This window comes from Apis mellifera, linkage group LG5, assembly GCF_003254395.2.
Source record: "Apis mellifera strain DH4 linkage group LG5, Amel_HAv3.1, whole genome shotgun sequence".
In the NCBI taxonomy this organism is placed as follows: Eukaryota; Metazoa; Arthropoda; class Insecta; order Hymenoptera; family Apidae; genus Apis; species Apis mellifera.
This window is the reverse complement of record NC_037642.1, coordinates 9289495-9317124: the sequence shown is the minus strand read 5'-3', so window position 1 is coordinate 9317124 and position 27630 is coordinate 9289495. Positions and strand designations below refer to the sequence as shown.

The 27630-nt window shown below is 42.9% G+C and overlaps 1 protein-coding gene across 6 annotated transcripts; it reads left to right on the top strand.

The window, feature by feature from the left end:
* Positions 1–120: 120 nt before the first annotated feature.
* On the top strand, positions 121–26267 carry LOC552512 (kinesin 3E). 6 transcript variants are annotated; one of them, XM_006567913.3, is made up of 10 exons: positions 173–467; positions 2231–2396; positions 3916–4216; positions 5030–5124; positions 16837–16943; positions 17381–17646; positions 17807–17978; positions 19804–19973; positions 21294–24619; positions 24703–26267. In XM_006567913.3, the coding sequence occupies exons 1-10, from the start codon at positions 413–415 to the stop codon at positions 25769–25771; spliced, it is 5727 nt and encodes a 1908-aa protein (XP_006567976.2). In that variant the 5' UTR covers positions 173–412; the 3' UTR covers positions 25772–26267. The 6 variants fall into 6 exon arrangements, with proteins under 6 accessions (XP_624891.4, XP_006567978.2, XP_006567976.2 ...); XM_006567914.3 differs by lacking the exon at positions 173–467 and adding an exon at positions 1449–2053; XM_624888.6 differs by lacking the exon at positions 2231–2396 and having other exon boundaries at positions 121–467.
* The last annotated feature ends 1363 nt before the right edge of the window (positions 26268–27630 follow it).

Genomic DNA, 27630 nt, shown 5'->3' with positions numbered 1-27630 from the left:
GAGAAAGAGAGGGACAGAGGGAGAGAGAGAGAGAATTCGAATAGAAATGGTGGAACGACGGTGGCTGGAGGAGTTGTGTGCGGTCAAAATGTTGCGTATTATTTACCAGTTGTCTCTGGGTGGGGTGAAAGCATCGGCGTACAGTCTTGGAAGCGACTCGAGAGTATTTTCATCGCGACAGTACAACACGTGCGCCCGGCCGGTAAACTACGCGAATCAGCTTCCTTTCCGTGTTTATCATTACACTCGCAAAATGCGTCTAACGCGTAACGGTAGACCACCATCTTTCCACGTCTCGTCGTAATCCCATGATTTCCCATTCCCGTTTGTTCGACACGACAACCGATATCGGAAGGAATACAAGGCGTCGAGCCATGACAGAGGCCGCCAGCTGATTATCCTTGTCCACGCGATGGCAATATGGCGAACATCAAGGTGGCAGTTCGTGTTCGACCGATTTCCGCCAGGTGAGTACATGGACGCGTACATTGTGTGACCAGTTCGTGGGAAAAATATTTGAGATATTCGCAGGTAATTTAATTTACGAACGTCGAATAGTGCAGAGAGTGGCGAGAGTGAAGAGAATCGTTTTTATAGGGAGATAGTGATTATTACTTTGTTCGAATCGTTCAAAGAAAATCGTAATGATCGTAATCACGCGAATTTTCAACGTTTTATCCGTTCTCCATACAGTCGAGTTTAACAATCATTTGAAAATGAAAATTGAACGGATCGTGTGGGAAAAAATATTAAGTTATTTACAATTTCACGACCTATTACTACTTTTACCGGGAATCTCGCCTTCTGCTCGCTTCTGTGCTCGCTCGATGTATTTTAAGAAACAAGCAAAAACCGACCGAGGAAGCCACGTCCCCCTTCCCCGTGCTCCCGATATGCGCACGATGCTTCTCTCTCTCTCTCTCTCTCTCTCTCTCTCTCGTTCTCCTTAGCTGGAAACTAAGGTCAAGGTTTATGGCGTCTCGTTGCTCGCCGCAATTTCAATTTTCCTTACGAGGCATTTCGAGCTTTTACATTGAATCCGGTGTGGCTGTTTGAAACACGGAGGTTAAGGGAAAACTGTTCCCTCGCGAGGAATAGTTAATTATTTCGTGTCGGGCGTTGTAAGGGGACAGAGGGGATTCCGGGGAGGAGGATTTATTAAGGATGAACCAGGCGCGCCTTTGACTCGCTACTTGTGAACTCGTTTCTATACTTAGAAGATGGGGCCGAACACGATGGGCTGACGATCGGTCGAGCTCGTGATAAACCAGTAATAATCGACTGAATGAAATCATGGGATCGAATCGTCGATTATTGTAGAAGAAAAAAAGAAGTTCGAAGGAAAAGTGAATTATTCTCGTGTTCGATTCGCAGAAGTGAAAAATTGTAAAAGTTTAATTAATAAATGATGACAGAAAAAAGAAGAGAGGGGGGTTGAGAATGATTAAGATAAATTAAACTGATTGGTGAATTTATTTGATAGAGCAAGAAGGATTGTTTGAATAAGTAAATTGTAACAATCTTCAATGATATAAATGATGGCGTAATTTCGGAAATAATAGAAAAGTATGAAATGAGAATGAGAAAAACTCGTCTCCATTCAGCGAGGGGGATAAGGATAAACGTATCTCGCGACGTGAGAAAGGGAGAGAGAAAGAGAGGACGAGCAGTTTATTTAAAGCAACGAATTTCCAAGAGGTGCCATACTCGATCCAGGGGATGTTCTTGCGATAAAGGATCGACCGATACGCGGAGTGACGTAGTGGGGGAAGCACGACAAGCTGATGATACACGGTTAGACAGTTTAACGACTTGAAACAGAAATATCTGGCGAAAGAGAGAAAAGGAAAGAGAGAGAGGGAAGGATCGTCTCTTCTAGAATAACACTTGTGGTCTGCATGGCGACGCGGCGCCTCGGCAGAGGACGAAGAGGATAACAAGAGGAGACATCTATTCGCGTATACAACGATTCATTCAAGATCTTCCCTTCGAGGATTTTTTTATAAGCCTTCTTATCAATGATGGGGAAAATTTAATAATTAAATTTCGACAAGTTTGTATAATTTATTGTTCGAAGCGTAATAATAATAATAATAATTGTACTGTCAAACAATCGAAGACCTATATCAGAAATATAATTAGGATAAATGTTATTCAAGCATTTATAACAAGTAATTATTTAAGTAAAAGTAATTTTATTCGAAATTTATTCAATTAGTCACTTTTTCAGGTCTACTTCGAGGTCTCCATCGATCGATACTTTTCGCCACGATGAATAACTTTGTATTCATTTGTATTTCGTTCGAGAAAGCTGTTCGAATGAGAGATGAATCGGATAGTTGGTTCTCACGAGTTTCCTGGAAATCGATGGAATTGATCGATACAAATGTGAAGAAGTACGAATAATAGAACGATAGTCGAGGTTTGGAATATATATATCGATTGGATCGATGATAGGATCGTTGGAGATTCGATTCTTTAAATTTTCGTGTTGTTAAAAAAGAAATCGTGTAATTTCGATACTTGCTACGTCAGATAACATCGTTATATCGATGTATTCCTCTCTCTCTCTCTCGAAACGATCGTCGAGGAAGCATTATCAATAATAAACTTATTTTCACCGATAATTCATCATTTTTCGATTTTTTTTTACGTATATTCGAGAGTAAAATTCACGAAAATATTTTCCGCGTTGAGAGTGAGATATATTTGCCAGGGAAAAATATAAAATAATTCTTTAGAATAATTTTCGATTGTTTCACCCTTGAATCCATACAATTATTAAATAAGCGTACAAAAATACGTAAAAATATGGATATGAAAATCGTAATGATTAGTGTTACACTGATAGGATGGAATTTTTTAAAATACTTTTAACTTTGCTTTGTTTTCTCCAATGTCGCACGCGAGAAAGTGTACATGTGTGCGTGTGTGTATGTGTAATTGTCGTTTTTGTAATAAAACTTGAAGCGATGGATGGATCCTAAATTAGATTAATAACCGATAATAACGAAAGAGTAAATCGCATTTTATTTTCCATTAAAAATTAAATGTGATATATTCGTTCAGCGTTCTCCAATCTTTTTTTTGACAATATTACAATTCCTTTCGTAATATTCACATACAGACTTTCGTGTAAGGCAAGAAAAAAAGCAAAGAAAATTAAACTTTATTAAACAGAATGATACAAACTTTAATAATATCGAGAAATCGTCGTATATAAAAATCGTCGATAAAAATTTTCTTCCAACGTCATTTTCTTCGTCGGATCGATAGGATCCTTCGAAGATGATGATCCAGACCAGGAGAGAGAAAGTTGGAAGATCATTCGAAGGTTGAAAGATCTTAAAGATTTTAAAGTTTCGCTCGATTTTTCTTTTTTTCAAGACGAAGAATTAAATAAAGAGAGGATTAACCATTCGCGGTTGAAAGGTAACAAAAATCATTGTGGTTGGGAATTATTAACTATAATCCATAACCTTAAGAAAATCAGAAATACGGATTGGACGGATGAAGAAAAAAGAAAAAAGAAAAATTGTCAAAATGGACAATGGAATTTTTTGACACGTTCTCGTATAAAAAAAGCGATGCATGCATATAGTACACGCATCGATGACTCGATTCCAATCCAGGGAACGCGAGGGGGAGGAGGGAAAAAAAAAAAAAATTTCTGCGAAACGAGCGGGAGAAAGAATCTTTTGGCCGTGTCTCTGTCCGATAAAAAAGACGAAAAAAAAAAAAAACGAATTTTTCGCTTCGTAAACAAGCCTATGGGTTCGTCCGGTTTTTGTTGTTTTTTCCCCTTTTTCTTTTCCTGTCGAACGTAATATATTTTTTTTTCCCCCCCTTTCTTTTCTCTCTTTTCTTTCTTTTTTTTTCCTCTTTTTTTTTTTTTTCTTTCTTTTCGTCACACAGAGAGTCGAATTTAACGGGGTCAGAGGTGGTCGTCCACACAGAGTCGAACGAGATCTCGCTAACGAACTTGAAAGTATCTTCGAGCAAAGCCGGAGACAGCCGGGAGAGGATCCGAAAATATGGTTTCGATTATTGCTTCGACTCGTCGAATCCAGTTGCGCAGAATTTCGCGGACCAGGCAACCATTTACCAAACACTTGGCAGGACTGTTCTGGACAACGTTTTCACCGGTTATAATTCCTGCCTGGTGGCGTACGGGCAAAGCGCGTCCGGGAAAACTTACACCATGATGGGGACCAAGGTAATAATAATCTCTTTCCATTATTTCATCGACTTAGATTACTTAAATTTTTATCAGATAACTTTCATTCGAGGCTTTATGTCATTTTTGTCATTCCATTTTAAACTTCTCGATTTGTATCATATCGTCCAGTAGATCGATAATAAACCCTCTTTCTGAAGAATTACAACTACAATATCGACGAAGCGAAATCGAGGAAAAGAAAAAATAAATTCATTTTTCCATTATTATTATTTTTAAAAATTTTTGCTTATATCCTTCCAAAGAAAAAAATTTTTCCAACTCAATACACATCGATTACATCTAATCTATCGATATCGAATCGCGAATTTTCCAATCGCAATTTAGCTTTAATTTTCGCTTTTACCGGTCGGTAAGTCAGCGAGCGATCAAACTTCGCGCGCATAATTCGAAACGGGAGGGATAACGATTTCCGGTTGCTTAAACTATATTGGCGGGAAACGGGAGCCAATATTTTTTTTTTCCTCGATTCCTCGACGAATTTGGACCTGTATAAATTGGAACTGTTTTTGCGACGTTTAATTAAATTGTCGGCCGGCCTTCGTGGCCGATCGTGGTTACGCGTTACAAAGATTGGGCGGATTTTTTTAAAAGCGAGGCACGTGTCGCGGTTGATACGTTGAGCACGTTCCATTTCAATTATGGGAAATGGAGTCGTTCGATCGCCGCGAGATATTCGGACGACATTCCCGCTATTTAACGACACCGTGGCGGTGCGTTATGCATTGCGTTTTTTGGAGGGACGGAAGACGGGGAAAAACGATTGAAGATGGCGTTGTTGTTGTTTTCCAGGAGGATCCGGGGCTCACGCCACGCCTTTGCGAGGGAATTTTCGCGAGGATCGAGGAGGAGAGGAGGAACGAGAGAAATTATGGGGTTTCTGTCAGGTGAAGGCCTAATTTTAATCTTTTTAATCGAGAAAGTAAAAGCGAACGATCATCAAAATCAACGACAATCCCAATTTTATACGAAGCACGATCGGTGCGTAGATCAAAATAGATCGATAGACAAATTTTTTTATTACACTTCAACGCCCCATTATCGTAAAAAAGAATATTTTTCAGGCTTTTTTCAAATTTTAACGCGCGAAAAAAATAATAATAAAATTCTTATATAGATCATTGACCAAACACGTAAAATATCGGAATAATACGCAGAAAGAAAATTAACAATTGATATAAAAATTATATTCTTTGTTGAATTTGAATCGATCGCGTGCACGTATCGATGTGTTTAAAATATTTGCGAAAGGAAAACGAATTATAAGTCAGGAGAATTTTCGAAACAAAGCGAGGCGATAATCGGCGCAATCGGTGAGATTGATAAGCGTGGGAACATCGCCACTCGGCCTACCGATGAGAAATAGGCGATCGAGAAATTGTCGGTCAAGGTCCGGCTCAATTTCCCTCGGAACGATCCTCCGCTTCGTTCGCTCCTCCGACGCGACCACCAATGTTGCTCTCGAAACGATGCCCTCCTCCCTCTCTCTCTCTTCACTGCGCAACCATGCACCGCCATGTTTTCCCTTATTAAAGGTAACGAGAAGTTTATCGTTTACCTTCTCACCTTTTTCCTCTATCCTAGTAGTTTGCGGAGGCAGATATGGTTAATCGAAAATGGTAATCGAGCAACGCCTCACAAGTAAGTATCTCTCTTTGATTTTAAACAATATTAATCGAGGCTTTATCTCGCAGCGGGAGGGGATCGTTTTCTTCGAACACCGTTGCAACGGATAAGTTTCCAGCTCTTGGGAAACTCTTAATAGAATCTGTTCCGGAGGTAATAGCTTCCACCTTGTGCAATTGATTCCCCTTAGCCTTCCCCTTTTGACCTTCTTCTGTTAAATCGTGACCTTGTTATCTCGTTAGATTCTCTCTTTTTTTTTTTTCTTAATATGCGAATTTATTTTCATATTTTTTCTTTATGTACATCAGAATTTTGTTGTCCCTTCTTCTTCTTTTTCTTTTCTTTTATATTCAAGTAATTTAATTATTATTATTAACGAAGGGAAATTTCTTTCAAGGAAAAGTTCTTTTAAATTTCATTTCAAGGGTTGCTCGTGAGATTATTCGACTTTCGACTATCTTTTTGTAGAAATAAACAAATAAATGAAAGTAAGTATTCTCACCCACGCACTTAACAACGATTCACTTAAATTCTGTAAAATGTAACGATTTAACTCTTAGCTTAATTTCCCCTGTTTTTGGAAATTAATCGAGAACTATCACTGCTCCACTATATACATATATTTTTAAAAATCGAATCCTCTTGGAAGCTTGGAGGCTATGAAAGGTTGGCCTGACCACAATTCGAGATAGAAACGATTCGTTAATGATCGAACACAGGAATAAGAAGCACAGGAAGGAAAATATCGTGTGGGAATGGTTGGAAGCGGGGGGATGATGCCACTGGAAGGGGGTGGACGTGGAACTCGAGGTTAGGAGTCGTGAGGTTTGCGAGCGCCGTGTTGGCCTGGATGTGTCTTGTAAGCTCAGTGCCCCGTGACTCGCAATCCTAGGCGGACGTGTAACTTCTCGTTCTATCCGGGTAAGAATCTCTCTCTTTCTCTCTTCCTTACAGAGCACTCCCTCTCACTTTTTCTCACAGTTTCGTTCGTTTTTCAAATTTTTTCCATCGTCGATTTTTACCGATCTCTCTGCGATAGATCGGGGAGAAGAAGAATCGTAGAAATTCAACGGTGGACATTTTTTTTTTTTAATTTTGTCTTTTTATTTGTTTCTTGTTTCCTCCAGTTTTGGAGAGAAATTCAACTCAGCCAAAGTAAGGGTATTATTTCCGATAATCTAAGACTTGTTCCTTCATTTCTCTTCTTTTCGATAAACGATATTTTTCCAGAAGTATTTTTTTCTTTCTTTCTTCGATTTCGCTTTGCTCTATTTATTTGTAGACCGATATTCATATTTCTCTCTTTTTTTGTCCCCTTAGCTTCGAATTTCGCTAGAATCCTTTCCGCTTTAAAATCGAGCAGCAAACGTCCATATGGGAAAATTTTAACTTCCTCCCTTCTCTCCTCTCCATCCCCGGATCTTCACACCTCTCTCCTCGTAAACACAGCTTTATTAAACGTTCACAAAACGGATGTAAAAATAAAAATCCAAAAGCAGTTGAAGCACTCGTTGAAAAAATTGTATTTACCGTTCAAATATCGATTGTCTCTTCTTCTTTCTCTTTTTCATTTTCTTTTTCTTCTTCTTCTTCTTTGTTTTTTCTCTTCTCCCGTTTGAACGGAGAGTGGCCGCTCCATGCAATTTTTATCATTGCCTCGAAATTCTCGAAGGATGGATTCTGGGGAAAATTGATTCGTTCGTGATTTTTTTCGTAAATCTGGCCACGAATTTTTCGTTTTCGAAAAATCACTCTCTCGTCACGTTTCCACGATTCAATCGTCTCTTCTTTCTTTTTCCTCGAAATCGTCGATAATTTCGCGTCGCGTATTCTTTTCGAAGGGATCGCAAGAATTCTGGAGGACGAAAAAAGGGAAATAAGGGAAGCGTTGGATTCTTTTTTTCGTGCTCACGAGAGAAGAGGAATCGCGAGAAAGTTGGGTTGATGTATTGGGGGGATAAGCGAATCGGTCAGGCGTTCCTCTTTCAGCCAGGAATCTGCCGTCATTTCACGACGTAAAATCGTTAAACGGGTCGACGAAGGGACCCGGTGCGCTCTCTTTTCAAACTCGTGACAACATTTCGCTATTCCAGGTTATACGTCCATTCCTCTTTGTTTTAGATGTTCGAATATCGACGTCGTATCATCTTGCAATGGAATCTATGTACTTTCTCGAAAGAGGATCCCACGTCTTTCATCGTATAAAGTGATATTTTTTAACACCGTCCTCGAATTAAATATTCACTAAAAAATGGCATATCTCATCCATGGACCTGTGTTTTCTACGCGATCATCACATTATTTAATTAAACAATTCGTCAACAAGTTTAAATGACGCTCTAACCATCCTCGAATTAAATATTCTTCAAGAGATGATCGACGGACATGGACGATCAATGCTTTTCACGCAAATCCAAAAGGAGAGAATCGTATTATTTATCGTTTAAAAATTCGTCAAGTTTTTTTTAAATAAATCGAATCAAATAAATTATCCAAATACTTTTCACGCAAATCCGAAAGGAAAGAATCTCAACCATCGTCACACTTTTTTTATTATTTATCCTCGAATTAAATAAATTCTCCAGAAAGAGAAATCGACGCAAAAGGGAAAAGAATCGTAGCCTCAACGATCTTCGCACTATTCGTCGTTTAATTGATAATTGGTCAAATTTAAATGGCCACTGAAACACGCACAAAAAGATGGCATCTCATCGACCTGTGTTTTCTACGATCATCACACTATTTATATCCTATTTAATTAAACAATTCATCAAGTTAAATGACACTTTAACCATCCTCGAATTAAATAAATATTCTTCAAAAGATCAACAGACATGGACAACCAATGCTTTTCACACAAATCCAAAAGAAGAGAGTCGTATTATTTATTGTTTAAAAATTCGTCAAGTTTTCTTTAAACCACGAAACAAATAAATTCTCCAAATGCTTTTCATGCTTTCAACGCAAATCCTAAAGAAAAGAATCTCAACTATCATCACACTTTTTTTATCGTTCAATAATTCATCAACCTACATTAAACCACGCTCTCGTTATTCTCGAATTAAACAAATTCTCCAGAAAGAGAAATCGACGCAAATCCAAAAGGGAAGAGGATCGTGGCCTCAACACTATTCGTCGTTTAATTGATAATTAGTCAAATTTAAATGGCCACGCATGGAATATCAACACAATCGAATTAAAATAGAATATTCTCCAAAAGATGGCATCTCATCGATGGACCTATGTTTTCTACGATTATTACACTATTTATACACTGTTTTATTAAATAATTATATTCTTTTATTAAATAATTATACACTGTTTAATTAAATAATCAAGTTTACTTTAAATGACGTTCTAACCATCCTCGAATTAAATATTCTTCAAAAGATGATCGACGGATATGAACCAATGTTTTTCACGCAACGCAAATCCGAAAGGAAAGAATCTCAATGATCGTCACACTTTTTTTACCATTTATCCTCGAATTAAATAAATTCTCCAGAAAGAGAAATCCCCAAAAGGGAAAAGAATCGTGGCGATCTCAACGATCCTCGCACTATTCATTCAAATTTAATTGATAATTGATCAAATGGTCACGCATGGAACACGCACAATATCAACACAATCGAATTAAAACGGAATATTCTCCAAAAGATGGTCGAGAGAGTACGGCGCGATACAAATACACGGTGGGTTTTTGCCGTTTGCGACGCGAACCGGAAGGGAAGAGGCGACGTTCGCCGGAAGTTGTCCAAAGAAACAAAGCGTTTTTATCATGAGCGGAGTGTCTTTACTGCTGTTCATCATCCGGGGCCGTGAATCATCCTTTGTTCCGTATTGACCGTTTCGCAAAAAAGGAAACGACAGATTTACGCACGTCCGCTCGCGATCCACCCCCTCTCCTTGCCCCTCCTCCTCTCCAATATATCTATAAATCCGCGTTTATACGATCAACCGGCAGCTATTAAAAGTGGAAAACGGGGAAAATTCGTCTCGCTCGTAGAAATACCCGCTCCTTTCCGTTCCGCGAGGTCCTCCGGATGTTTCGATTTCGTGCGATGAAACTATCGTCCGAAAAACACCATCCGCGTTTCCTTTTTCCCGATAAAATCGAAATATACGCGCACCTCTTTTCCCTGGATTTAGAAAGGAGATTTTTTTTTCGAAATTCTCGTATATTATTATTGTCGTCCGTCGTGTTTAGTCGAGAATGAAAAATATTTCCACCATCACTTTTGAATTGAAACGAGGAGAGGAGAGGATTATTGCACAGGCGTTAATGGACGCGAAACGCGAGACAGTGGAAAAATTTTCGGCCATTCTTTACGATTCTTCAAGATTTAATGCCCGTGAAAATTTCTCTGTTCCACGATCTCGAAATCTAGCATGTTTATTCGGGATTTTCATCAGATATATGTTCTTCAAAATTTGAAAATCAGATTAAATTGGTTGGTTAAGTGTTTCTAAAGTTGATAATAATTTTTATTCAGATTTATGAACGCATTTAGATTCGAGAGAAATAGATCGTTAAATTTTTTTTAGTGGATCGAATAAATTCTGACTAATCTTATTAAAAGAGTGAACAAAAAGTTTTCAATAGTCAGAAATCATTTAAACAAATTCTTCAAAAAAAAAAAAAGTAAAAAGAATCTAATATTAAGTTCCACGATTCTTCTTGCGATCCATTCAACTTTCAAAATTCGAAAATAAAGTTCTATCGTCCTATTGTCACCAAAAATTTTAAATATCTTCGTGCTTTCAGAAACCACTCGCTAAAAATTTCATCGAAAAAGGGAAAGATAAGGTGGAAGCGAAAAGATTTCCAACGGTCAACCCAAGATTTCCTCCATCATTCTTCGGCCCTTTTAACTTTCAAAATTCAATACGAAGTGCCATCACTTTGCTCCATAAAAGTCTCCTCTCCCCTCTTTCTCCACCATTTTTCGCAAGTGGATGGAATTTCCCACGGTTCAAAGTGTTCCTCCAAGGTTTTCGAGTCGCGGCCGCGTCCATTAAAACGCGACCTCCTCTGACGTAATTAAACCCAATCTCCGTGCCACTTAATAAAGCGAATAATAGAGAGTGTTGTCGCTTTTACTGCTCGAAACTGAGGGAGAAAGTTCTCTCTCTAAAGAGAGAGAGAGAGAGAGAGAACACTTTCTTCACGGTGAATCATTTTTGTGTCCGCGTGGCAATAAAAATGGATGAATGCGTGAATGCAAACGACTTCTCTCTCTCGTGGCCGTCTTAATTCACTCTTATACCCCTGTGAAACAAGAAACAAAAATCTTGGCTAGGAAGATGCTCTCTTGTTGCAATTTCCTTGGCTTGGTCGTAAAAACCAGTCGAGAGAACTGATTGTTTTTAAAAAAGAAAAACTTATATCGATAGATATAGTTTTAAAATCGAGAGGTGTAAACGATTATGACACATATGGAAAGGAGACTCGTGGATTCAGAAGAAGATAGAGGGAGATAAAAGAAGAACGATGCTTAAAACCACGATTGATAGTGAAAGAAAAAGCACAGAATAACGAAACTAGAAAATTTAAGATATTCGATTAAATTCATCTTCACCGAGGATTATTAATCAAGTCCTCTTATTTTTTTCTCGAAAGGAATTGAAATTCCAGAGAAAACTTGTAAAATTTCTCAAAGAATCTTGATCTCATATCTCCTGTAAAGGATTAAATTCTAACCAATTCTTCTCAAATCTTACATCTTTAATCCTTGAAGGAATAAATTACTGCTGACAAAAAACTACACACATAATGGAATCGAGTTTGAGTTCTCCTTGACGATGAGAGAAGGGAAGTAATCGAAATCTTACATCTTTAATCCTTGAAGGAATAAATTACCTATTTTACCTAAATTATTATTATGCTGACAAAAAAGCACACACAACCATACACAATCCGAGTTCGAGTTCCCTCGAAGAGGAGAGAAGAAAAGTAATCGAAAACGAACTTTCATCGATGCAACGCCATTTTCTTTCGTCCACGAAACCGAACGAATTTTTCACGAATATTTTCTCGCCGGTTCAGGACTGACGAGTAACATCTGATCGATATTCAGGTTTTGTTGTGCAATTAATTATACCTATTAGCGAATCATACTCTCGTCGATAAACGGGGCACGAGGCATAAATTAATTTACGATCTAACAAAACGATCCCATCCCCGGTTACAATTGACACGTGCCGGTAATAAACGCGACAAACCCGGCTAATGTCGCGCGAAAATTGTCGCACTTTCGCGCGCAATCGTTAATTCACGCGCGATTTCCTCGTCCAAATCGGCGAATCGAAGCGCTCGTTTCGAGCTTTCGCCTTTTTTTCCCCTCCACTTCGAACAATTCAATCGATCGTTTTCCTTTTTTCCTCTCTCCTTTCCGTTTCTTTCTTCGATTCAACTCGTCGCAATATTTCAAACAAATTTCGAGTCATCGACTCAAACCGACTTATTCTTAATAGGCAATTGGATGCGTGATCGGAAAATATTGGAAATATCCACGATTTTTTTTCGAATAAGCTTGCAAAGTTATCGACCGAGTGATTTGCAAAAAAAATTTATATACTTTTAACAGGCAATTGGATAACACGTGGTTGGAGAAAGTATCGGAAATATCCACGATTTTTTTCGAATAACTTTAAATTTATCGACTTGGACCGATTGATTCGCGAAAAAATTTATATACTTTTAACGGGCAATTGGATAGCACGTGGTTGGAGAAAGTATCGGGAATATTTTTTTTCAAATGAATCTAAATTTATCGACCGATTGATTTAGAAAAATATTTATATACTTTTAATAGGCAATTGGATAGTAACAAATAAGTAAAAAGTAATTGGATAATAAATAAGTAACAAATAATCGATTCTAATTACTAGCACATTAGTTGAAAAGTATCGAGGAATATTCACCTGAATAATTGCACTTATTGTTATAATTTCGATCATTTCGACCAGAGATATCAAAATCAAATCGCATCCTTTTCATTTCACTCAATCAAATTCGAGAGGAAAATTTGTATCTCTTTTTCCACCAACGTGGATATCTTCATCTCGGCCAATTATACAGGACGAACGAATTCGTAGGAATTGGGGGCCTCGTGGACCACGGTCACGGAGGAACCGTGGATGACCGCCAATTGATGAGGAAGCGTGGTCGTTAAGCAACGGCGTTTAACGTGATTAAGTCGCCGAATTTGTACGCGATAGCTAGCATGCCGTGCCGCTCTTCCCATCCGCAATGAAACGGTAACCGATCAAAAGCTCCGCATTACTTATGGCTGATTGATCGATAGAACACACTCCCTCTTCTCTCTCTCTCTCTCTCTCCGTTCTCGCGCCTCCTCCTTCCTCTTTTTCCTTTCGTTCCCCTTCGTCTCTGACCACTGACTCCGCTCGTTACGATCCGCCCAAATTCGTTCCCTTCCCCAACTTTCGATTCATCGATCCACCTTGTTTATCTGCTCGATCTTGGGTACGTACTTGCTGGCGATGTAAAGCGAAATTTCGAGATGTACATCCGGATGATCGAAAAGTTGAATATCTCGAAATTTTTATATCGATATCTTTGAAAAAATATATTGTCTCTTTTTCTTTTTTTGATAAAATTATTCCTTACCATTGAAAATCTAATCTAATCTCGGATTAAGGAAACAACCAATTACTATTTTGTTATTTAAATATTGTCTACGATAATCAATCAATTCCGAAGATCAATAAAATCTAGGGAAAATTGGGAATTTGGTGGATTCAAAATTGAGATTCCTCTGTCGGAAATCGTAGAATAGTGTTCGATGATATCGATCCGTTCCCCATTCAAAAGAATTGAAAATCGCGTTGAGGCGTCTTGGCGGGGCCGTGGTCGTGTGACCCAGTAATCGAGGGGGTCGATATTCACCTAACGGAGGTCTAACGTTACAGGCTATCGCGTGTGTCTTCCTTCAAATTCGAGCGGTTTCGCGCGGGATTTCGAGCGGTGCGGGTTCGACGACTCGTCGCGAGGAACCAATCAACACTCGATCATTTTATTTCTCTCTAAAATTCTTCTTAAAACAATTATGTACACGTGTGAGTTTAGAAATAAACAGCTTGCATATGCTCGATTATATATATTTTTTCGAATTTTTCCACAAAGAAATCCTCTTGATTTCGAGATACGAAATCTACGTGTTCTTTCGATTTTCTCATTCGAGATTTGAAAATTGTTTTTTTTTTCTCTTTGTTTCTTGCAAGCTGCGAGGTAAGATTTCTAATTCCTTTGGATCAAATTCGGATGAAAATTCGGAGAATCTCCTTTTCCTTTCTTTTCTTTCGTACTATTAAACTTGGTAGTGGTGGATGAACGGGTCGATTCCTTATTATTTCGATTGCACCGTTCGTTAATATCCGGCAAACACGAGACCGAGCGTTCGTTCTCTCCGCGGCCAATGAGAACCGAGAGACACTCGACAACTTTTAAAAGCCCCTGACGAGTGACTTTTCCTTTTTCGCCTTGAATTTCGTTGATTAATCGATCCGAATCCCTTTAATTCCACAGGAATTGAATTTTTGTTTCTCTCGATCGATCTCCGATTAATCGATACAAGCTATTCTCTTTCTTTTCTTTTTACGATAATTTACGTATAATTTTTAATTAAGGAAGAATATGTATATTCTTCCAACTCTCTTCTTTAATTCGAAACATCTTTCCTCGATTAGAGTAACGAAAGTAAATTTAAAAATTAAAATCACGCTTCTCTCTAAAATTTTTCCTAAAACGATTATGTATTATGGAGTTTAGAAATAAATAGCAGCTTGCAACTCGAAAAGCAGAAATTTTCTATTATATCTTGAACCATCTCAAAGATTTATTATTCGTTCTTTCGAAGAAAACAAAGCCACTTCTTTTCCCTATTTTTAAATACGAATCATCTATCGTTTCTCGTCGATTTAATTTCGAAACGTCGCTTTTGTGCCCATTGCTATAAATATAAAGAGAACTAAATATAATAACTCCTATTTTACGCGTGTAAAAACGTCAGAAGAACCGTGTTGGGCGATGGACTGAAGCGAAACTAAAATTATGCGAGCGAACACTCCGCAGCTGCAGAGATAAAATACAATTCCTGGCCGATTATAATCGAAAGTAAGAACTCGTACCGAAAGTTAAACACTTATTAATTCGTTTTTAACGATTAATCCGAATTTGGAAAGGTTTGTCAACGAAGATTGAAAGAACAAAAGCGTTGTTCGAATTGCAGGAAAGATGATCGCGTGGATGGAATGCAACGAGATCACGGATCGAACGGTAGTCGAGTTATCTCGGCGAAACTTTTAAATAGGTTTTTCGCTCGCCAGGGAAACGTGGACGCCCCGATAAAAAGAGTTTGTACGAAGCCGGCCGGTTATTTCTTTAAGGCTTGGTTTTCCTTCTTATTTGCCGGCCACCTGCAAATTTCGCGATGGAAATAACGAGGGGAAGGAGGGGGATTCCGATCGATCCCCGGAATCGAATTTGCGAATAGTTTGTTGCTTTTGTACTCCGACAACTTTTTTCTTTCTCGAAGAAAGGGGACGGCTCGTCCCGTGTTCTTTGTCGAAATTATATTTGCACGTCGAAGAAGGGAGAACGAATTTAATTTGGAGAAATTAAATATACGCGAGTGAATCGTATGGAAATTATTTTCGATTAAACGAAGGGAATAAGGTATTCTTTATTCAAGAAAAGAATTTCTAAAAATTATTTAACAATCGTTGAAAAAGAATGAGGAAAAGGATCTCGTGGTGACGTTCTAATTTTGAAAGATGCTGAACAATATTTTAATAAAAGTATTTTGTTCGAAAAAGCTTGCATTTTGAAATTAAGAAAATTACATCGTTCGTTTTGAGACGAAGAAATATTCGCTACGTAAGCTCACGATCATCAACGAAATCCGTGCGAAAGTAGGAGAAGATTTCGATAAATTTAGATCTCTCTCTGCCACGTTTCACGAAAACCTAGGCTTTTCGGGGTCGTGGAGAAACGTTTCGGATGTTTCTGCTTCGATTTTCTAATTTCCGGAAACGCGTTCGAACGAGCGTTATTCACAGAGGAGAACCCTTTCCTTTCGAATAGTGGGCACAACTCGTGAAGATCCTATTTACTTCGATTCCGCCGTGGATGTCAAAAGTACTCGAATATTTCAAGGCGACGAAATGCAAAATATATCAATTTTTTCTTCTGGACTCAACTCGAGGAACCAATTCCCCTCCCTTTTTCTTCTTTCACGATGCAAAACACCAATTTCGAAAATTCTTTACAATCAAACTTTTGTATCAATTTTTCTTTCTCTCTTCAAGAAGAAGAATGTGGAAATAAAAGTATGGAAATATTCAATCCTGTTATTGAGATTAATTAAACATTGCGATTCGAATTTCTCGAGAAATCGAAGGATGGACGACGAGCCAGAGATCGAGCGAAAAGTGTTTGAGGGAAGCTTGGATCGCCGTTAAGCGGATTTACCACTGGCACGTTTCACGAGGACAGTGGAGCGGATAATGGCGTTAAGAGGATCCCGGTCGAAAGGAAAAGTGTGCATCCTCGACGAGTCCATCTCTCTCTTATTCGAATCCCAATTATTATCCGTGTTGTCCGTCTCTTTGATATTTGGCGCGTGCTATTACGTGTCATCACGCGCCCCACCTATCGATTTACTTGTTGAACATCTATCCGGACAAATATACGCGATACGCATCGACGACGCGAAATTATCCATCGATTATCGCTTCCTCTTCCCGCGTCGTTTGACAAATCGTCGCAACGTGTGAATTATCGGGCAATTATCGACGACGTGAAAGTGGATTGATCCCATAAATAATTAGAGGGAGATTTCTTTCTCGTGAGGGAAAATTGAATACGTTGTGGAGTTGATGTAAAGCGTTTCGAAAACTCGATCGAATGTAAGTCGTACTCGTAACGTGACGCCGGACGAATTCTGTTTCAGTTACTTGGAGATATACAACGAGAGGGTGAGAGATCTTTTGAAGCCGTCCTCGAGCGCGGGGGGATTGAGAGTTCGCGAGCATCCTCGACTCGGCCCTTACGTTCAAGGTACACCCGATTTTCCTTTCCTCGAAATCCTCGAATCCGCTCCAGTTATTACATCAAGAATAAATTTCTTCTCTTCTTATATCGAATTAAAAGTAATTTACTTCGAATTTAAAAGAAATTGTATCGTCACAATGTAACGATTTATTTTACGTTTCTTATCGTGAAAAAAGTAGAAACTTTCTTTTTAATTTTGCAAGACTGTACATTAAAATTTTGAGCTCTAAAAAAAAAGTATACATATATGCTTTTCTTTTAACTATTATTTGTTACATAAATAAAATCAAATCGATTAATTATTATCTGACGAAGCATTCCCCTTGCGACTCGGTATAATTCCCAATTATACCTCGACAATTTCTTCTTGCCTTTTATTGCTTCGAATATTTTCAATTCCTCGAGTCGAAAAAATATTAAATTCCTTTCTTTCCGCACACAAGGTTTGACGCATCACGCGGTGCGCACCCTGGGCTCGTTGATGTCCTGCGTGGAGGAGGGGACGAGGGCACGGAAGACAGCGTCCACGTTGCAGAACCCGAGCAGCAGCCGAAGCCACGCTCTGCTCACGATCGTGGTCGGCGAGGGAAGCGAAGAAGCGTCGTCCTCGAGGAGGAGGAGGCCGTCCCGCGGCGGCAGCAAGCTGCGTCTCGTCGATCTGGCGGGGAGCGAGAGCGCGGCTACCTGCGGTGGCGTTCATCGGCTGAAGGTGAGTCGCCTTCATCCCCTAAAAATAATATACCATCGATGATCATCGAGAAATCTTCTTCCTGTTTGGATCGATCTGTGCGTGGGAGGAGAAGAATGGAGGAAAGAAGGGAGGGAGGATAAGAAAGAGAGGGGAGGGAATGACACGTGTCTGTTCGCAGGAGGGCGCGAATATAAACAAGAGTCTAGTGGCGCTGGGGAACGTAATATCGGCCCTTGCGGAGAGGCCAGGAAGTGGCCCAGGAAGGAGGTTCATCCCTTACAGAGATTCTTCGCTTACTTGGCTGTTGAAGGACGCACTTGGCGGAAATGCCACTACCATTATGCTCGCCAGTAAGTGCCTCCTCCTCTTCCCTTTGATCTTCCCTTCCCTCCCGATATTATCCCACCCTCCTTCCGCACCTCCCCTCTCCCTGCTCGTCTTATTTATTTTTAGAAGACGCTTCGAAAGAGACGATTTACACGTTTGAACGAAAGCACCAGCTTCTTTCTTTTCCTAACTCTCCGATTCGTAGCTAATCAGGTTTGCACCAGATCTGCTCTATTCAGAGAGACCTCCCTCTCCTTTACTTTCCTCCATTTCATCTCCCGGGATGACGATATTTAATTTTGGAAGACGACGAAGAGGAGGAGGAAAAAAGAAAGGAGGAAAATCGATGGCCGCTTTTTCACCCTCCGTCGTCTTCGCTATCCACTTCGTCACACTACTACCACTTTCGTCGTCGCTTTGCTTTAACTCCATAGCTTTCCATAAATTCCAGTTAATTGCCGGAGGAGAATTATTATCGCGAGCCTCTGTGATTCATGAAATTATCCCTCCCCTCGATACTCGAGCAGCAGCCGGAAACTCGAGGATGGTAATTGGTTTAAATGCTTTTTCCGGGCGGGGGGCCAAGGCGCCTCGAGATTGAAATTCGATAAGTAAGGGGCGACGGGAATCGGTAAATAAATCGGGATCGTTTCTCGAATCGAAGTCGCATTCGTCGACGTTTCAATTTTCGATTCTTCGGATAGATAGATAGATCTGTTGTATTAGCACGCAATTTCACGGTAGAAACAGACGAATCTCGAAAAAGGAGAGGCGGTAACGAAAATGTGGAGAACAAACGAGTAGAGTGGGTCGATCGTAGATTGATTTGTAGAATTCGAACATTGTAGTTGGACACGTGGAGTACGGAATAGAGAGAGAGAGAGAAAGAAAAAAGAAACTCTGTTTTGACGCATCTATGCAGAAAGGGTGAGTTGTACCGTGTTTGAGAAATAAGTAGAACGAATCGCTCGTGAAATCGCACCGTTCATTTTTCGCGTCGAGATATTATTATTATTATTAATAATCGAGTCGAAAAAAATTTCGTAGCCGATACGAACGTCAAATTCATTTCCGAGATTCGATTCCATCCGATCGAAAAAACCGTTTTTGAAATTTTGCGATTACCGATAATCGGAGGGGGGAAAAAAAAAGAGAAGAAAAAAGAAAATGCGCATCGACAATGGAGACCGCTATTATTTCGTTCCACGTTTCGTGATTTTCGACCGTTCTAACGCAATAATTGCGACTCTGTGTTTAAACGAGCAAAAGGGAGAAATTTTATCCCCCATCTTCGAATTATTCCACTATTTCCGGACGAGTGGAAACCATCTAATGCATCCAACACGGTATATAATCGGTGGAATCCAGATAGAAAAACGATTGGCTAATTAGCGCGGCCGGGCTCCCCGATGCCACGTAAACGGAAGAATTGGCAAATATTCGTAGGCCGGCCGCGATGCGTATAATTAATCGCGGCGAAATATTCCAAACCGATGATCATCGGCGTCCAATTGAATTGCTAATAGCATTCGGGCTTATTATCGACCCGGGACGGCGAGGGATGGTGGACGTTTAATATTCAGTATCTGCATTAATGGTTGACCGCGTGTTACGCATCGTACTCTCTCTCTCTCTTTTCTTTTATTTTTCCAAATGTAAAAACGACATTTTTCACCTCTCTTTTTTTTTTCCGCGCGAGAAATTGGAATCGAACGTGAAAAAAAATTTCTCGCCAATTTCTTTCCCGCCAATTGGCCCAATTTCCTCGATGAAATTTAAAATTTGATCGTGGTCTCAGAGATAACCTTTAATTACATAAAAGATGGAGTAATAACTCTCTGTTTCCAGCTATCTCGCCAGCGAGCGGAAGTTACAACGAGACAGCCCGCACGTTGCGATTCGCGCAGAGGGCGCAGAGCGTGGTCAATCGGCCGATGGTCAACGAGGACCCGGTGGCGAAGATCGTCCGTGAGCTGAGGGCGGAGGTGGCCAGGTTGAAATCCTTGCTCGTGGAAAAGGCAAGTCCCCTTTACTTTTAGAATCGCGATATTTTTCTCGTAACTCTTTGCTACCCCTCCCCTCCCCTCCTTTCTGCGAAATAAAACACGAAAAACGTGTTTCGTTTCCCGAATCGATTGTAAAATCTTACTTGCTCGCCGTAAAACAAACGTAAAGCAATAACGGGCGAACGTTATAATTTTTCGTCTCGACGTGAATGTTAATAGAAGGAGGGGAGGAGAGGAGAGAGAAAGATGAATTCATCCACGTCGAAGACGAGAGAGTAGACGTGTATTTTATAAGATCGATTCGCCATTACATTGTTAGCCAGGGAGAGGTTGGCTCGCGAGGACGAATCGAGCAGCTGCAAGTTTATATATATATGAAATCGTCATTATGCAAATGAAACGCGCGAATCGTTTATTCGATACTCATTGACCATCGACGATCCTTCTCCGTGGAATTGATCGAAAACGATTGCCGATGAAATACAGTTTTACACGCAGGTGCGTGAGCGAGTTTAAACGAGCAGCCTCCATTCCATCTATCGAGAGTAGATATTACAATATCCTTCGATCCATGCTACGGTAATCGGTCATTAATTAGCCTCATCGAATTTACCCCATTTATGATCGCCATTATACGATGGCGATTTTCGCGTTTCATTCCCAAAACCGCGCCCCAATTATCTTAATCAAGCTTCGCTCACTCAGTTTCGACGTTTCGAATTACGAACGTCGAATTCGAAAACGACACGGCGTTATTATTTTAATTACACGCGGCGCAGATCGAAGGAGGCGGGAGTCGCCGGTTGGCGCGAAACGATCGATTTCGATTTATCAACGTTTGTTTTCGAGAAAATTGACAATCGAGTTGCACAATCGATTGATAACGAGCGCACAGATAGCCATGCCCGCGTTACGATCTCTATCGCTAAAAGTTGAAGAATTTCGCGGAAGAACACGTCCTAATATCCTCACCGCAACTTGTTAGGTTAGGAAAAGTCACGTGACACGTAGCGACGCTTAGCCTTCACGGTCACGTGACGTGTCTTTGCCCAATGACGTCGCGTTACCCCCACTGTTGGCTCAGGCACGTCACGTGACGCGATTCCACGCTTGAATCCAGTCACGTGACATCACACGTGACGTTACGGCTAGACGGAGACAAACGATACACGCGCCTCTCTGTCCAACCACATCTTTTCCACCTATTCCAGCGTAGAACGAATATTTCCTTCCGTCTTCGATTCGATCTACTCTCTTCTTTCCACTTGCTTGCGCCCTTCTTCTCCGCATCCAACATTCTTCCAACAAAAATCCTCTCTTGTTTTTTTCCAGAACACGGATCCGGACACGAAGGTGTTGTGCCGTTGCCGGAAGGGAATTCGAGCAGAGTTGATCGGCACGGAGGGAGTCGGATCGTGCGAACGAACCGCGGAACGGAGTTGGAAGGAGGAGGGGGGGATAGAATCGATGGCTAAGGCCGCCTTCCCCCTTCAAAGATCCAATTCCACGGACACGCATCACGTCATCTCCCCCCGTTCGGGGAAGAGATTCGGTTCCCTGGAATTTTTCGAGAGCGATCGTTTCGCGGCCGGCTACAACCGAGCTCGGGTGACGGAGTTGAACGAGGAGGAGGGGGCCGGCGAGGAGGCGAGCGAATCCGTGTTCGTCGACATACCGACCTTGGTCGCAGTCCTGATCAAACCTGACGATAACCCCGACGAGCCCTCGGCGCGGATCGAGGAGATCTACTCGGACGAGGTGGTGGACGAATCGTCGAACGACGTGGACGAGTTTGTCGAAGGGGAAGGTCGAAAGGGGACGCACGAGAGAAATTCGCCCGACGACGGGAGGATATACGACGAGAGAAACGCGGGGCAGAGGAAGCGAAAGTTTCGCAAGCAGGACTCGGTGGACGCGATCCCCCCGCTCACGAATTTGCACGCGTCGAGGAAGTTGTTCGGCTCGGTGGAGGCGATCCAGAGGAGGGATCCCGTGTTCCCGTTGGAGAGGTCTTACACGAGTTTGGAGAAACGGCCGGCCTCGTCCACGGTTCCCGACCGCGTGGCGAAGAAGTTGAACGACATCCGGGAGGTGGAGGATCGAAGGAAGAAGAATTGGGGAGGTAAGCGGGGGAGCAACGAGCGGCTGGAGCGTAAGGGGAGCAACGAGTCGGACAGGGGAGTGGCGCAAAAGGCGGAGATAAACGAATCGAACGGGTGCAGGGCGAGGAGCTACGCGAGGAAGCCCAGTTTGGAGAGCGTGAGGCGGAAGAGCAGCAAGGACAGCAGTTCGAGCAGCTCGAAGGACGAGCAGATCTCGATCGCGGGTCGGGGCGACAAGTCGTCGAGCAGGAAGAATTCGTTGGATCAGGAATCCTCCTCGATCCTCAAGAACCATCACACCCCTATACAGAGGGTGAAGCGCGCAGAGATCGTGGCAGCCGTCACGGAGAGATTGTACTCGAGCAAGAGGAGCGCGGAGGATTCGCCTGGGATGCGTTCCCCGACGGGGGAGGCGTCGACGGCCGAGGGGGGGACGAGATCCGTGGCCAGGTTGAAGCTGCAGGAGATCTCGAGGAAGATGTTGATGGGGAAACGTAGACGGGTGAGCGTGGACACGCAGACGGATTGCTCGAGGACCGTGCGAATGAGGGACACGGCTTCCCTCACGGATACGTCGCCGATCGCTCGTCGCGACGTCGCGATCTCGACGGATCACCGTCAGCTTTGCGAGCACCGGTGGGACAAGGGGTTGTCCGGGCCCGTGTTGAGGGTGAAGGAAATGGCCACCTCGACCGACAAACCGAGGACGGTCGTGAGCGTGGTCAGGTGCAGGGACGTGGCCAGCTCGGCGACCGATCTCGAGGACTACGACGGGGTTGTTAACTCGCCGCGGAACGATTCCGGCATATTGTCGGACGACGGCCAGAATTACTACGCGGAGAGCAGCGATCCGAGCAGCGTGGACGTGTCCGTCGATTTTTGCCAAGAGGGAGGGCGGGGGAGGGCGGCGTGCACCGAAAGTTGCACGAACACGAGCGCGTTCTCCACGTGTCGAAGTTTCGCGGTGCAGACGCTGCGACGAATGGATCCACCTGAATCCTTTCCATTCGCTTGCTCGAGGCGGTGTTGTTCCGTGGACGAACAGCAGCGATGCGGGGAGAGGAGCGTCATCTCCATATCGTTGCCCGACTCGGTGAGCATCACGATCGAGAGCGGGAGTCGGGGATCGGGGATCGTCTCGACGAGGGTGAAGGGTGGGGGCGAGGGTGGAGGCGCGACCAAGGACGAGAGCGCGCAAACGAAAGCAGGGGGGGAGACGACGTCGCCTGCGTTGGATCGGACCGCATCGACGCCCAGCCAGACCGACGGCAAGGTGTTCAGGATCGAGAACATCTTTCACGATCCTAACAACGCGGTTGAGAGGAGTTATTGTTCGAGGGCGGGCTCGAAGAGTAGTCCTCGAGGAGGAGCGGGGGGCGAGGAGCGGGCCAGGATCGGGAATTCCATTACCTTGAGGAATTCCCTTGGCACGTCGTCCCAGGAGGAGGAGGGGGAGGAGATGATGGGGGGGCACGAGCTGGAAGGATTCATCGGAGAAGGTTTGATCACCGAGGCGTTCATCAACCGGAAGCGAAGTTTCAGCTCGAGGAGGGAGCACGTTTACCGGGAACCGTCGAGGAGTATTTTGTTCGAGGGGGCGAAGGAAACGGAGGTCTCACCGTCGTTCTGGCAACTAGGGACCCCGTTCGAAACGAATCGTGACGTGGCGTGTTTTCGCCCCTTTGGAACGAACGATAATCACGATCACGGTTTCTCGGACGACAGTTTGGATTACAACGAGAGCAACGCGTCCAGCGACGACCCGACGACGTCGTTGTTGAAAGCGAAGCAGCAGCAGGGGATGGGGCGAGAGAGGGAGAATTTTTGCCCGCCCGACGTGGTGGCGCACACAAAGAAATCGATGGAAACCGATCCCAAGAACGAGCCCGTTGCCGATTTCCAACGCGAATTCCCGAAAACCAGGAATCCCGCCAAATTGGCCGAAATCGTGGCCCACAAAGCGCACGAGTCCCTCACGATTTTCGCGGGCAAACCGTTTCGTAACTACGGAGGGGGAGGGATGGACGAATCCGACAACATTGTTTCCCCGAACAATTTCGGAAGGAAGAAGAAGGTGTCTTTCTCGAGTTCCACCACCGTCTCCGAGAAGAGGTTCGACTCGATCGGGATCCTGAAGCCGATCATCAAGAGGAGAAGGAGGAGGAACGCGGCGGCCGACGAATCGCCGAACCCTGTCCATTCCTCGAACGAGGAGACCGAGGAGGACTCTAAGCAAGAGAGAAGGGGAGAGTTGATATCGAAGATCGGTTGGAGAGAGAAGACACGATCGGGCCACGGCTCAGAGGAGAGCAAGGAGGAGGAGGAGGAGGAGTTGGCGTTCGAGGAAGAGGAAAGTTCGAGGAAGAAGAATCGGAGGAAGGTGAAGTTCTTCGCGGACGAGTCGTCGGAGAACACGTGCAGCGAGTCGGAGAGTTACGAGAACGTGGAGGAGGAGGAAGAAGAAGAGGAGGAGGAGGAGGATAGAAACGTTTTTCTGGAGGAATATCTTAGCGAGGCGATGACCTTGATGCGAAATCTCAACTCTGGGACGAGCACGTGAGAATTTTTCTTTCTATTCGATTAATTTATTATAATCCTCTGATTCTCTTTCGAAATAATTCCGAATATATCTTTTCAAGGTGTCGCGCGTATCGAAGCGGAACCCCTTCCTTTCGGAACCATCCCCCGAAATTCACGATCGATCGGCGAGGCGAGGGATCGACGAATCGAGCGGCTCGGCGGATCCCCGACTTGTCGATCGACGCGTCGACAGGGATCTCGTACGAGAGGTGCGTGAAGGGTATCCAGAGGCTGGAAGACTGCATACGAAGGATCGACAGGCACAACGAGTTGCTGAAGGAGAAGTACGGGGTCGATTGCGAATCTGCTGGCTCTAGACCGGATCTAGCGAATCCCAGCACGGATCCTCATCGCTCATCCAACGACGATGAAGACGATTCGAAGGTTGTGGACGGGGCGAGGGAAGTCGGTTCGAAAAGCAGCTCCAGCGTCGCGGAACGGAAGGAGGACGATTTGGAGAGGAAGATCTTCGATCAACTGATGAACGTGGCCAATTCCATCCGATATCCACGCTCCAACGTTGCACCCCCCTGCTCCACCAATGCCAAATTCCGCCAAGAACCGCGAGAGTTTAGAGGGAATCTGAGCCTCGAGGAGAGCGACTCGGATCGCCAAGACTTCGCCACTTACGAAATTACGGGGAACCTGTCCGTGGGCAGGAAATGCCGTTTCACGGATCGGAACAGCGACACGGATTGCAACAGTTTGGACGAGGACTTGTTGCCTCCCAAAAGAGGCTTCGATCGTTTTTCTCGATCGGGGGATCGTTTCACAATTTTCGGGGAACGCGATGACGATCTCTCGAGCACGAGCAGCTACAATTTTCCCGCGAGACGCGAGGCTGGGATTAGGAATGGAGATCGGGGAAGGGGAGCAAGTTCTCCCGCGGAGAAAGGGTGGAGAAGATTTCGAGGAACGGACGATTGTTCGCGATGGGGGACGTTGAGGTGGGATCAGGGGTGGTGCAGGGGGTGCGCGCGGGGTTCGAGAGATCGGGCGGATGTCGAGGCCGGCGTCGAGGCGAGGGACAAATTGAGATCGCCGGCGAGTCCGAGGGCGAGGTTTCTCGAGCTTTTGCGGGAGAGGCGGCGGATCGTGGAATGCTGCCGTGGCGCGAGTGCCTCTTGAACGGAGCCCCTCCAATTGTAAAATTCTATTTTTCTATTTTATTAACGCGAGGCGAGGCATATTTCGCTCTATATATATATATCTTGTAAATATAAACTCGAATCTTTTGTAAACCCCCTCCGTGCGTGATTTAACTTATTCGCCTTTTGGAATGTATGTATCCCGGGGTGGAAGAACTCCGGTTGGTAATTCTTAATCAAATTACATTCTGTAAGAAAGAAAGAAAGAAAGAAAGAAAGGAAGGAAGGAAGAAAAGATGTGGTTTTTAATTCGATAACTCGAAGAAAGTTTACACACCGCCTCCCTTAATTATATACGCGCGTATTTTTTTATGGTTTTATTTTTCGATGTAAAAATCAAAAAGAAAGATTTAACTTATTCGCCTTTTGGAATGTATGTATGTATCCCGGGGTGGAAGAACTCCGGTTGGTAATTCTTAATATCAAATTACATTCTGTAAGAAAGAAAGAAAGAAAGGAAGGAAGGAAGAAAGAAAAGATGTGGTTTTTAATTCGATAATCGAAGAAAGTTTACACACCGCCTCCCTTAATTATACGCGTGTATCTCTTTTATTTTTCGATGTAAAAATCGGAAAGATTTTTCCATCTCCGTTCCGTTATGAAAACGGGAGGAGGAAGAAATATAATTCATACGCACCGTTGTCGAAAATAACATAATTTATCGCGAGGCGATAATCCCTGTTGTGTTTCTTTTTCAAGGGGAGGGGAAACTGTCACGACGAAATTATCGTATTGGGAATGTCCCTTCCCGCTCAAGAAATTGAAATACGCAATTGAAAAATAAACAGAGGAAATATACCGGACAGGATATTATAAGGAGAGGATGTAGCAGCTGTCGACGATCCCCCTCCCTTTGTTCCCAACCAAGTTGAAATAACAATAACTCTTATCATTCTCTCTCCATCTCGGCACAGATTTTTAACGCGGCGGATTTCACGGGAGAGAGAGAGAAATTCTCGAAGTGAAATTACGACTCGATCCGAGCACGCTTTTACATTATATATAAAACTCACGCATTTTGTATCGACGAGTGTAACGATCTCACTTTTCCACTTGGGATACATCGCCTTAACAAATCTTATCGTTTCTCCATCGAGATTGATATCGTTCCTTTTTTTCGCCGGGGCGAAAGGAAACGAGAGAAATGCATGGAACTTTTCGTCGTCGAACGTTACATCAACCTTTTTCAGCCGTTTTCTATCCCCGTTGCGAACAGGCATCGTTACGCTTGCATCAGCAATCGGAGGGGAAATTCGACGGTTCGCGAGGAGAACACGCGTCAATTTTCCCACTCCTTTCCCAATGCCCCTTCGTTCGCCAAGGATGGTTTCTTCTAAGGATATCGAAGGTAAGATTTTATCCGATATATCGAATCTTTTTGTGAAATGTTTTCTCCGATTAATTATTCGCAAACAATTGTTGTTTTCGTTGATTGAAAATCTAATGAAACCAGAGATCGAATAAGAAAAACTTGTATAAATCTTGGGAGGAGAACGTCGATAAAGAAGATGGAATTTTTGAGGATGGACCGGAATTGGAACTGAATTACCGGATGCGCCAATTTGTGAAACGGTATGCGAACGATCAATCGAAGAACAATTAACGTGGGCAGGGAAATTAGACGAGCGTATTCCGATAATGGAATGGAGGTTGCAAAGAGGAATTAGAATTTCAATGATGATAATATCCATCCATCGATGAAAAAGAAGTTTCGTCCCGTTTTATGCAACTTTATTCGTCGTAATTCGAAATTATCTCTCGTCTAATTGGGCAATAGATACGGCCGCGGATGCAATCTGCAGCGCGATGAGACACGTGACCTTTTCTTGATCGTTTATT